Here is a 12938-nt window from a genome sequence, read left to right on the forward strand (position 1 = left end):
CTCTGTTCCACCAGCACCCCTTGGATCTCCAGCAGCATGAGGGGAGACTCTCTTTTGAAAGCCTTTGCAAAGGGTCTGGCTCCAACAGTTGTTCTGTTAATGAAGACCAGGCCCTGTTCATGACTCCCCCCAAAAGCCCCCCCACTCCCTGACCCCTGCTGCAGAGCTGCCCCCCAGCAGTAAAAGTGGCTGTTCAGCCACCCATAAGCACAAAATACACTTAGGAAAGGGGCTGCAGGATCCATCAGCTTGCACTCCCCCAGGTGTCAATTAAACACCCAAACAAATTGCAAGTCTTGTATTTATAAGTGAGGCGAAGGCATGAAACTCATCTTAAACCATTGCTGTGATGGAAGCCTGCTTGCCAAGCTACGCCCGCCCTGCAGAAGCGGGTCCCACAGCACATTTGAGGATTGCTTTGATGGTGCCTTGATTTCTGTATCTACTTTACTGCTTCCTCCCAAGTGCATCGCTGCCAAGCCCCCAGCTACAGGACTGTGTTGTCATGTGGTCATGTCCTCACTCCCCTTTTGCTCTAATGCCCGAGGAAAAAAAAAAAAGTCACACTGCATCCTAAGCATTTGGCAGCTTCTTGGACTGAAATCAGGGAAAAATCTTCCCTTTTATGTCCAGCAAAAGCCTCCTGTTTGCGAGGGTTTGTCATAATCCTCCTCATGCTTCTGCTTTACATAGGGAGAACCCAGCGTCCTCGAGCAACCAACAGGACAGCTAGAGACAGGCCAAGCCTTATAAGCCATACACGCTGAGAGCACAGGTTGGGCTTTTGCAACGTCTGTTTGCTTTTTGCCACGTTTTTTTGTATTGCAGCATCACAACAGAGCTGGAACAGCACCATCATGACCCTCAGGAGGCATCTCCTTACCACTGCCCATTTCCAAGCACAGAGAAATCTGGAGGTGAGTAAGGCTGAGACTGTCTTTTGGGTTGCAGTTTCTCCAGCTCACCTGCAGGCAAACTGGGATTTCTTACAGTGAAGCTATTTTTCTCTGGTTTTACAGGATCCCAACATAAAAAGAAGATGGCTTCCAAGCTTTAAAGCAATCCTCACCCCTGGGGTCCCCCCCTTCCATTTTGTAGGCTAATTGAAAGTAAAATGCTTTTAATGCATAGTTGTCGATGAGAAACAGAGCCTGAAACAGCGGCAAGAGCAGCTCACAATGCATTTGAGTGCCATGACTCAAGCACAGCTCTGATATCACAACATCAGGCATTAAAGACACGCTTAGGAGACAGAATACCAGTATGATATGGATTTGGTTGTGGGGTGCTGCTGTGTTCCTACACCTTCCAGCTGGAGCTGGGGAGGAGCATGCCCCGTGGCTTGCATTTCCAAGGGGGCTGAGCTGACGAGCAGAGGAACCTTACCTTCCCCCAGGGAATGCCAGCCACTTTCTCCGCATCCCCAGCCACATCCTGACTGCAGGATGCAGCGCTGCAGCTGCAGCCCTGCCCAGGAACGTGCACTGAGGCAGCCACATCCCTCATCTGTTCCATCAGTACAACACGCTACTCCCTTGAGAAGTTGTGTTTGAAGCCCCGCACCTAGACCTAGGCACAGCCAGTGAGCACCCTGAGGTGGTACACGCTGCACTCTGCCAACTTCATCCCTGTCCCTATGTGCTCCTCACAGCCCAAACCCTGCTCAGCCCAGGTGCTGCCCGTGCCTTGCCTGTGACTCAGCACCTACAAGAAAAGTGGCTTCTGTCCTAAAACACAAGGGATTTCTGCCCTGCCAGAGGGCTAGCTGGAAAACCTGAAGAAGGTACATTTCCCCCAAGGTGTAGGGGAGCAATGTGAAGAGCTGCAGCTATACAGCTTCACAAAGGCTAACAAAAGGCAAAAGACCTCAGAGTGTTCTGCCAATCCAGATAGAAAGGATACTGAGGCTGCTGGCATTGCTTTGGCAGCCTACCACGAGGAATAGCTCTTCAAAAATAGAAACGTGCTAATCTCAGGAACCTGCTGATATTGTCAATGAGATTAATGAAGTGTTTCGAAAACCAGAACAAATGCCTTGGCTTTTTGGGGCTGTGCCGCCCCTTGTAATTTTCCACAACAGCTGAGGAGTGGTCCAGCGGCAGCAGCGCACCGCTCTTCGTGCCGCTCAGCCCCCACAAGAGCAGTGGCATAGGGTCAGCTCTGCTGGGCTCCCAGCAAGTGTGGCACCTGCACAGGGAAGCCTGGCCAGCCCTCAGCAACCAGGGAAGGAGAGGCTCCCAGGAGCAATTTCCACTGTGAATCAAAACCCATTAGGCATACTCAATGGAAACAGTGCCCAGGGAAGGTGGAAGCTCATGGTCTTTCTCCTTCTTTTTGTCTTCAAGTCTTGTCTCAAGCCTGCTCTGGGTTCTTTTTCACTCCCTGAAGTCCCTCTCTTCCTCCTCTCCTTTACCACCCCACACATCTCCAGCTCCCTTCACCGCAGTCTTTGGTCTCAGACAAATCATGCGATGATGTACAACCTGGAAGTGGTCTTGCAGTTTGTTTCTTGAGATGTTACACTGTTTACAATAATAAGTGAAGGCACTTCAGGACCCCTTCAAATGGGGCAGAACCACACTGAATGTTGACCTGCTTCCTGAGAGCCTCCAGACACTCCCCCTCTCCCTTCTTGCTCCGTTTCCCTTTGTCTCCTGCCCAAGCAGACCCAAAGGGACCGCTGTGGCTGCCACCCCCTGCCTTGCTCTGTGTGGCTGGCTGCCTTCCCCAGCACACTGCTCCCATGGCCAGATGCTTCCAGGGCTACCATGGGTGGCAACTTCTCCAGGGCTGCTTTTCTTGCTCCGTGGGCGCTAGGAGAGCTCCCTCCAACAAGTGGTGAGGAGAAGAGGGCAGATGCAACTTTACTTTTTCTCCTCATCTCTCATTGTCCCAAAAAATTCCTGAGGACAACTTGTAGAAATGGGAACAGTCACAGCTCCATCCACCACAGCCAGGATGGCAAATTTGTCCCTGGCAGAAGGGCTTTGAATTTCTGGATGATACATGTTGAACACTGGCTGAGGCTGGCAGACAGATCAGACTGTCGGTCTCTTGCCTTTCTGATCTCTGTGAATCACAGCCTTTAAACACACACACACTCAATCCTAACTCCACTTCTCAGGCTTCCCATCTGAGGAATAAGCAAGTAGCACTTTGTGAAGGAGGAGGCAGCAGGAGTCAGGGCGTTAATTCCTGCAGCCTGCGCCTCCCCAGCCCACCCAGTGCCCCAGGACCCTTTGGGGCTCTGGCCGCTCCAGCACAAGGCACATTCCACACCCACTCAGGTAGTACCCAGCACATCTCACATTGACTCAAGTGGCACAGCCAAGTGTCTGTCCATCTCCTGCTCTGCTACTCTTTCTTGGCAGCTTTCTCACCACTTCCCTCCTTATGCAGCGATCAGTAAAACTTCATTTTCATTGTCTCTGCCAACCATATTAACTCTTCCTGTCTGCATAATCTAGGACAAGGTCGAGCAACCTAAACTCCATCTCATTTGACTTGTGTTTCGCCTGGCAGATACAACAGAAAGTCACTCAGACGCCTAGTTTGATCTCACAAGCCAAACAGGGTTCTCACTACCTACAACCTTAAAGCAGTTACAGTAGGACCTGCACAGAAACAAGGTATTAAGCTCCATGCCCTCCCTCCTGGCTGCCGACAAGCAGTGCATACACAGGTCCTCTCAGGCCACGGCCTTCCTGTCGTCATCATTCCAACCCCTCCTAGGAACTACTGGGGAAATCTGACGTGCACTTCAACCCGCAGCAGAGGTTACAGACTTTGGCAGAAATGGAGGAAGACGGTGTCTCTAAAACTACCTAACACCAGCAGGGTATAAAGCTCCAACCCAACTGTGCATCTAAGGCAGGCTGAGATGACAATATGGTTGGAGCAGAGAGCACAGTATGAAGCTTCCAGCTTCACTGACCCTGATTCACTGCAGAAGTATCTTAGTGCTGAAAAGATCAGATTGATTTGTGTGCACATAGGGTCAGAGGACATGACAACAACTAGATAAAAACTCAATATGCTAGTAACATCAATATTCAGCTCCAGCCCAGCTGCAGTAGGTTGGCATCCTCTCCATAGTGACATGTGCATGACATTAACGGGTTCCTGCTGACATCCCCAGGGTCCTGCTGACACCACGTCAGGTTCAGCTCCAGAACAAAGGCCATCAAGCTGTTTCCACACCCAAAAGCCCCCTGGACCTAGATGTAGGAAGCAGCTCTCACTCAGCAACACTGTGGTTGAAGATACAACTCAAGGCAAGTACTCAGATGGTCTTCACCCAGGAGACATGTTCAAGGGAAACCCAAACTGGCACAGCTTCTTTCAAAACCATCACCTGCCTGACCCAGACTTGAATCACATTGCCTCATCAGCACCAAACACAGAAAAGCATGTTACACCTACTAGGGTTCAGCTCCCAACGCCAGTCTTGCAAAGCAAACCCATCAGATGTAAATTGGAAGTGTGCATGGTCTTCCCCCATTATTCATGTGACATGATGAAACCAGGGCAATCTGTCATCCTTCCATCAGTTTTTACACAAAGTCCCGCCAACAATTCTGCTCAGTATCTAGTGCTCAGGCTGCCAGCAACTCCAGCCAAAGCACTTCTGAGCAGGTAAGATCTGGAACACAGAGTTAGCACTGCACACCTGGCCAGCCTCTGCAGGGTCAAGTGGCTGTTCAGGTAAGAGAGAAGGGCAGAGAGTGGGAAAAGCACTTCTCTTATTCTTGTAAGTTATCAAATACGTGGCAGTCTTGAAGAAGCTTAACAATAAAGGTTTAATGGGACTGATCAAGGAAACCAAAGCCATTTCTGAAAAGGGGAATCTTTTAGCTCTGACAAGCACTTACCGAGTAAGCATCTGAGCTCTGGCAGATGCAGCAGAGCTGGGAAATCTGGCTGGTGTATCTGCTGTCATAAAGACGCCACCTACAACCCAGAGGACAAAACACACTCTTAATAAGGGATTGTCGCTTCCGTTCATCAGAAAAGGAAACTGAGGCAAGGAACAGATTTGAGTTGCCTGCTGCCAGGCAGAGGCAGCCCTAGATGAATAGCTTTTTTTCAGTAAAACTATGAACTCCTGAGCCCTATGCTGTGCTACCAGACAATGTGTTTTATAAAAAGCACATCTGGAGACAGAAGCAGCTCTGTGTGAAGAAAGCATTCACACTGTGCCTCTACTGAATTACATCACATTTCTGCCAAGCAACTGGTTCAATTAAAATTTGGAATGAAGCTGGTCACCAGAAAATGGGTAGAAAATCACTGATCAAGATCAGAAAGGCTTGTGCTCCGTTAGGTGCCAGTATTTCTCTCATAAAAATAATATGTGGTGTTACAGTATGTCAGCTGTAAAAACCTTTCTTGCTGCTGTTCCTCCTGGTTGCTGTTTGTCTGAATGACACCACCTATTGCTTCCAGGCTGGCAGAAGCAATCAACCACTTCATTCTGCTGACCGAAAATAAAATCAATGCCAGAAAACAAACTAAGACATTGTTTAGAGCAAAGAAGACCAAGGAAGAGACATGAATATTTTGTAAAGGGATAACTTAGGTGAGAAAGAATGTGTGTGCTGGTTGCAGAGCTCTTTGTATTTAACTGGAGGTCAACCCTCCACAGCTGCTTCACCTGTTTGAAAAAAATATAGAGAAGAGAGAAGCAAGAGGAAGTGAGTTTCACAAGAAGTTAGTGTAAAACTCTAGGAAAATTTTTCAGTTTCACTAACCACTCCAACAGGAATTCACCATCGGGAACCTCGACTGACTGTGTTTTCTGCTGTGTCAGTTGGTGTGCAGCTCCAACTTTGTTCATCATACACTGTAGCCGTGCACTGTGGGTTCTGCTGCAGAGGTGGCTTCTAAAGGCCTGGCTGGACGAACATCATCCTGAGATGGGGCTGATCACAGAACATCTCAAGTTGGGAGGGACCCATAAGGATCATCGAGTCCAACTCCTCACTTTAGGGGAAGGACTGGGCCAGATCAGCTCATACATTTCAAAAACAGGCAATTAAAACCCAAACAAATATTCTTATGTGAACATATAACTAATCAGCATCTCAAATTTTGCCTATTTTGTATTTCATTGCAATGAAAACCATTGTGGCAATACTGTAAAATGTATCTATGGACTGCTTTCTCAAACATCAGTAGTCCTCCAGTTTAAAAGCTGAGGGACATGGGGAGAAATGACACTTAGAAGTCCTTTTCAGACCTCTTTTGAATAGTTCTGTAATGGGGATTTATTGTGCCATTCGGAAAATACACACGTTCAAACTCCTCTAACTTAGAGCTTGCTGTGGTGCAATCAAGGACAGTTTGTGTTCACAAAGAGTATAGAGCACTCTTTTGTTGTATTTCTGGACAGAAAAAAAGCATTCCAGCCAGCAAGGAAAAAAAGAAAAAATAAATAATAATAAAATAAAAATCAACAGAATATCAAATCTACTCACCAAATACTGTAATTTAAAATTACAGGACCAGATTTTTTAAGGGTCTTAACTAGTGTTTATTCCTAAACACTCAGGGTTACACTGCCTACTTGCAAAAAGCCAGTGACATTGAGGACTACTTCAGGGGGCTTTTTTCTCCCCACTCTGAAAGTAGCTGCACAAAATGTTTACAAATGAGCAGCCGTCTGCTTGGATTTTACACCCAGCAGTAGAGAAGAAAAATGTTCTTGCAAATGTAGGAAAATGAGTTTGGATAGTTACCAAAACCAGTCCAGAAATTGACGGAATTAGTGATTTTGGTTATAAACCAACTAGATCTCAAAGCCACCATCTTAGTAAAATCATCCTTCCAATTCAAAAATGCTTCTCTTGACAGATGCACTTAAACTTGTTTCCCTTGCAGCTGAAGCACTGAACGCAGCTTTGACATGCTAGATGAAATCTATGCTACAGCACACAGAGCAGGAAGGTACAAGCACAGAAACAGCCAACTTCCACCCACTACCCGCCACTCTACAAAGGTAACACAGAACCACCTCCCTCCGTCTCATGTTTCATAAAAATGCAATTTATAAAATCAATAGCTTATTCATTGGTTGGTAGTATCTCTCTCACAACTTGAGCAAACAGCTATTACCCACGTGGGAAAAGCCAGACAGGAACTACTTCTACAGCCCCATGACTGCACGAATATAGTTCCCAACTGTGTTACCTGTAAGAGAAGAGGAATTACATAAGCAGGAATGATTTATCTATCATGGCCACAGTTTTGTAGAGACCTGCACTTTCTGATCTATGACTGATTTTTCTGCTGCAGAGTAATTAAAAACAGACATTTTACATTACAAGTGTCCCCTTACAAAATATTTATTCGATATAAAAATCCAGAAACAGACAATAGACAAAAGCTGCGTCAAAATGTATAGGCTATTGTGTGGCATTAAGTCATTAAGTGCAGCAGCATTTGGTCTTGCATGTACTTGAAATACTTTGTTAGGCACAGCTTCCAACTTGTCTCCTGTGGCCCTGTGCAGCTGAGGCAGAGGTACCAGTGTGCTTGCGAAGTCAGCATGGTGTCCCCTCTCACCACCTCCAGAGGGAGAGCTTTCACTCCTCTGGCCAAGGAATGGCCACACACCCTTTGTACTTGAGGTTTCCACTTTGAAGTATCCAATATCCAGGTGCATCCGCAAGCCCAGGAAGAACACCTCCAAGACTTGGATCTGGCTGTCGCTTCCCAGTGATTCCCACAGCAGAGGAAGTGCTCAGTATCGTTATGATCTGGCTCCTCCACTTAGGTACTCTTCAAAGTCCAACTTCTAGAGGCTTAGAAGCACCTGTAAGATGCCTAATACCTGCTTCCAAAGGACAACCGCTCTGAGGACTGCGAGAACTACGTCCTAGAGAGATAACCATCTGTTTTCTGTCTCCAATTCAATGGGACTTCAGATAATCTAATTTTTAGGGAATCCACACAGGATGTTAACCACAATGCTGTTCAGCAAGTTCCAACTCCAGTCACTCCTACTGGCAAGAATGACATTTACTAGGATCGTCTTGCTAGGATCACTTAGATTGATCAGAAGGAAGGAAACTCAGTTCATTTGCTTTGTCCCTTCTACTAACCAAATCTAGTAATCGGAATTTCTCATGGGAAAACAGATGGCTCATGGGTTGACAATGGGTCAGAGTTTCCATTAAAGTTGCTGCTTCTGATCTGGTGTGGACGAACTCCTTGTTGCCTTCTGTTGCCTCCTCTGTAAAACACACGGAGGAGCTTAACACCCATCACAGAGACGCATCCATCACAAAAGCCCCTGACATCAAACAAGAACATCCCCCACCTCACACAGCATCAAGCCCACGAGGGCCAAAAGGGAGAGAGGATGAGGCAGCACGAGACCTGCACAGCCACTTCGCTTGCTACATGGGTTAGAAGAGAAGTTTTTCTCCGAGGCACTAACACTGTGTACAAAAGTCAAAAAAGAAAACATTCCTGCCTCACAAAGGGTACCTGTTGCACCTCAGTGTGTAAGAAATGGGAAAAAATTCAAAGCGGTTTGTACCACATTTTTTTCCACATCGTTGGGGCTCTCCAAAGAACAGGGAACCTGGAAACAGCTGATCCCAGGAGGTTGGAATGGGAAGGGCATGATGAAATACACGAAATATAATACACAAAATACAGAGTTACACGTTTTTCCAAACAGATCCATTATTGTAAATATCAGTTTGGAAGATAAAGAATAATAAATATTAATCACCCTTTTAGAAAATCCTGTCATGCCTTTTCAGCCACCTAGTAAACACATTAACTGCAAATCTTCAGGAGTGGTATGAGTAACTTGCAAAGCTATTCAGTGATGTAAGGTGATCTGTTTTTTATACCCTTGCCATCTGCCTTTAAAATTTGCACTACTGTAATCCAAAAATATTATAGAGAAGAATTCCCATTAACGAACAGAGAGCCTGTCCTTCTCCAAAGCTGATTCATCTTTCTCTTCTGTGACTGACTGTAAATCTCTCAGTGTCCCTCATCATAGCTGCATGTTCTTCAGGCTTTTAACCATCCACATCTGTGAACTTTCTTTTTCCGTAATTCTGGACCAGACTGGAAGCTGTGATTTGAGAAGCCTGTCCCTTTTCCCAGCATTGGAAGTCATTCAGCCCTTTCTGGCCAGCTTGAAATAAGGCTCGCTCCAATTCATCCAGCTGAGCCACCAGCGCTGATGTGTCTTCGTTGTAGACATTCTGAGAGGAGTCCATGATACGACGAAAACGGCTAATAAATGTCTAACAGAGATAAGCAGAATTACTGACAGGTAACACAGAGGCTTCTTCAGCTCAAATGCTAGAGGCCTGACCTTTCAAAACTGAAAAGCCAAAGGTGTAGGCTCTAGCTGACAACTAGTCAAGGGTCTGCAAACAGCAGAGCACCTATTAACCTTGGACACAAAGACAAACCATTTCCTGCCCAAGCTGGGAGAGCAAGTGCCTGATACACTGGATGAGAAGCAAACATGGAATTAGATTTTGGCTGCTTCCTAATGACAGGCTTGAGCAGACCACAAGGTATAACACAATTACGATCTATTTCATCTCACTTCACAAGCAATCATTGCTTTAGAGCGGGTGGAATGAATCTCATGCCACAGCAGCTGCTGCAGGAACATACAAGCTGCGACTTGTGAACAGCCTGGAAGTTAAGCCAAACAGCCAATGTAAAGGATTCAATATGCTGAAAAAACACTTAAACACCAAAAAAGTCAAAAAACCAAATCTACAACTAATAAAGATTTTAAAAAGCTAAGCACCAAGAAATATTTAAGGATTTTTATTTCCCTCCTCATTTTTGCTTTTGGGAATAATAAAAAAAAAAAAAGGTTAAAACTTTGAAAACTGTGCTTTGCTATTTCAGAATTATCAGAACTGCAGTATTTTTGAGATTTACTTACAGAATAAATATATTAATAACTCTCATTTCGGCCTTGACACAAAACAGCTATACTACACATTTATAGTTCCCAAATAATTGGGAGAGAGTTTTTATTTTTGGTGTTCTGTTTACTTTTTAAATCAGAACAAATCCCCTCTTCTTTGCTTTTAATAAAGTATACTTTGTGTGCTTTGATTTTTCTGTCAACAAGTAATGTGTGTTAATATGGCTTTTTTCCTAAGATGTCCATCAGCAGAAAAAGAAAAGATAAGGAAAGGTGCGGTCACCTCCTCAATGCAGAAAGAAAGCTTTCAGTGGACAACTCCAAGAAAGCAGCAGTGCTTGAAAGCCTCTCCGCATCAGCCTTCATTTAAAGAACAGAGGGGGAAAAAAAAAAAAAAAAAAAGAAAAAAAAAAATAGCAATCATCCCAGACTACTTAGAGAGCTGGCTGAAGAAATCTCAGAGCTGTTAGTGGTTATCTTTAAAAGCTCAAGAAGCACAGAAGACCAGAAGCTGGCAAAGATGGTATCTATCTTTTAAAAGAGAAAGGGGAGATGGAGAGGAAGGAAGGAAGAGCCAGGGGATTATAAATCCATGAGTATCAATTCCTGGAAACAGAATGGAACAAATAAACTATACATTAACTTCTGCGAGAAAATAAAGAGAATGGACTTGCCAAGATGAAGCTTTGAGAGACCAGCCTAGCTCTATTATGACAAGATGCTAGGCCTTACAAAGGGAGGAAAAGCAGCAGCCAGGTATCTGCCATGGGGCATTCTTGTAAGATTTAGCTAAACCATGTGTAGGTGGTCAGTAGAGACAATTACCCACTGCTCCTGTCAGGAGAGAAGAATACATCAAGTGGAGTTCAACAGGGGTCTACCTGGAACCAAGTACCATTTGATATATTAATACGCTCGCTAAAGGAACTGAAGGTATGCTTATTGAATTAGGAAACAACATGAAGGAGAAGGAGGAGGGATGACTGTAAGCAAGTTGGGCAGCAAAACTCTTTAATTCATAATGATCCTGACAAATTAGTAAGATAGTGTGAAAACAACAGGATGTAATTCAGCTGGGATTAATGTTAATTTTACATGAAGGCAGAAATAGGGAACTGTACAAATGCAGGAACAATTGCATATGAAACCTACCGTCTTACTGTGGGCTGTAAACCGAATACATATCACTGTTACTCTATCGTGAAAAACAAGATGCTGCACCATGCTGAGCAAAGATCATCATGGCCTACAAAACTGACAAAGTAATCTTTTTGTTTTCATTGGCACAAGTCCTGAGCAGACTTCAGGGCACTGCACGTCACAGTGGAGGAAAGATACCAGCCATGCACAGTAAGGACAATTACTGTTAGAAAGCATAACCCACAAAGAGATACCAAATGAATTGAGACTGCTGCAGGAAGGAAGAGAATAATCTGTCCTCAGCATTTACTTTGTACGAGACAAACAGAACAGAACTTTTATTGCTGCGAAGGAGCTTTAGTTTAGACATAAGAGGAAACCTAAGATTAGGATGGCAAAGCACTGAAACAGATTGCCAAGAGCAGTGTGAATTTTCATCACTACAGTTTTAAAAACAAGGTAGAAAACCAGAAATAACAGAGGGTGAATTAATTCTGCCTTGAAGCAAGGGCATGATTAAATAATCTTACGTCTCCTCTAGGAGGATTTTATGAAATACTGTATATACAGTGTGGAAACTGCCAGCTAAAATTACATTCCTGGATGCAGACTAGAGGCTTCCACCACTAGACTGTGCCGTTGGCAAAAGGGTCATCCTACAACTTGACCTAGAAATCCACACTCAAACCAGAAATCATTTGGATTAAAACTGGGTAGTTCTCCTGAAGACTGCTGAGTGCCTGGGAACAGGAGGAAGACAGAAAAATTGTAAAACCAAATTTCAAGACTTAGTTCAGATACTCACCTGCAGGATAGTCTGAGCTATCTCAGGATTCTCTGGATTGTCAAAATTCAGGAGCTGGGAGCCAAATCCATAGTAATATGGCCCCATTTTATGCAGATCAACCACATTGGCATCAGCGCTGAACACTGTCCTCCAGGCTTCCTTGTAAATCTTTGGCAGTTCCACAGAAATTATTCTTCTTTTGCTGTCATGCAGACCTTTTGCAAGCCACAAAGGTATTTCCAGCTTTGATCCCTGCAAGAATGAGAAAAAACCAGAAGTTGTCCTTGCCATGAAAATACATGTAAAACGACCCCAAAGATAGTGAACTTTATTAATACAGATCCAGTATTAGAAACAGTCAGTTCTGTTTACAAAACAGTCTATTGTAATTGTAATATAAACCAGACACACTTTAGAGGCACCGGTTATTACTGCAATGCTCTCACAGCAGATTATTTTTTTATTTTATATAATCCAATAATTGTCATATTATTAAACACCAGAAGAAAAAAGTTTAAAAAAAAAAACCAAAGCAAAACAAAACAAAACAAAACACTATGCAAAAAGAACTTAAAAAGGAGCTAGGAGCATAAGTTTCCTTTCAGTGACCCCAAAACCTGGGGGTTGGGACGCGCGGACAGAGATGGGGGGCGCGACCGCCGACCCCCGGCTACCCCCGGGCGCGGCAGCCGCGCAGCCCCCACCGGCCCAGCCCGGCGCGCCTACAGCTCCCAGCGCCCCCCGCGCCCCCGCGCAGTGGCTACTGGGAGTTGTAGTTCTTTCCCCCCCCGCCGCTCCCCCGCCGGTCACCTCAGGGATGGCGTCGCCAGGGCCGGCCCCCTGGCCCAGCGCGAAGGCCAGGCGCGGCAGGCTGCTCTCGGCGCGGCCCGGCAGCTTCTCCTGCGACATCAGGATGTCGTCCAGCGACAGGAAGTTCTCCTCCAGGCCCAGTCCGGGTCCCACGGGGAAATACGCTTCGGACATGGCCGGGCGAGCGAGCGCCGGAGCGGCCCCAGCGCGCCGGGACTCCCGCGCAGCCAGTCAAACCCGCCCCGTGCCCGCCCGCCGCCGCCGCCGCCGCGCATGCGCTGTGAC

General features: G+C 45.6%; 1 protein-coding gene across 1 annotated transcript; it reads right to left on the reverse strand.

Annotated features, from left to right (window-relative positions):
- Window positions 1-7311: 7311 nt before the first annotated feature.
- GINS3 (GINS complex subunit 3) lies at window positions 7312-12926 on the reverse strand. Its single transcript, XM_042797739.1, has 3 exons — window positions 12654-12926; window positions 11862-12095; window positions 7312-9269 (listed from the first exon to the last, which is right to left on the reverse strand). Exons 1-3 carry the CDS (start codon window positions 12825-12827, stop codon window positions 9039-9041), a joined length of 639 nt encoding a protein of 212 aa, XP_042653673.1. The 5' UTR covers window positions 12828-12926; the 3' UTR covers window positions 7312-9038.
- Between the last annotated feature and the right edge of the window lie 12 nt (window positions 12927-12938).

The sequence above is a fragment of the Tyto alba genome, unplaced genomic scaffold (genome assembly GCF_018691265.1).
Source record: "Tyto alba isolate M040663 unplaced genomic scaffold, T.alba_DEE_v4.0 Super-Scaffold_26, whole genome shotgun sequence".
Classification (NCBI taxonomy): domain Eukaryota; kingdom Metazoa; phylum Chordata; class Aves; order Strigiformes; family Tytonidae; genus Tyto; species Tyto alba.

Bases quoted from the DNA above. Each gene is read 5' to 3' on its own strand.
- GINS3 (XM_042797739.1), bottom strand. From the start codon at position 12,827: ATGTCCGAAGCGTATTTCCCCGTGGGACCCGGACTGGGCCTGGAGGAG. The intron at 12,096-12,653 runs GTGACCGGCGGG...TCATTCTTGCAG, and splicing joins CTGGCGACGCCATCCCTGAG to GGATCAAAGCTGGAAATACC. The intron at 9,270-11,861 runs GTGAGTATCTGA...TATCTCTGTTAG, and splicing joins TAGCTCAGACTATCCTGCAG to ACATTTATTAGCCGTTTTCG.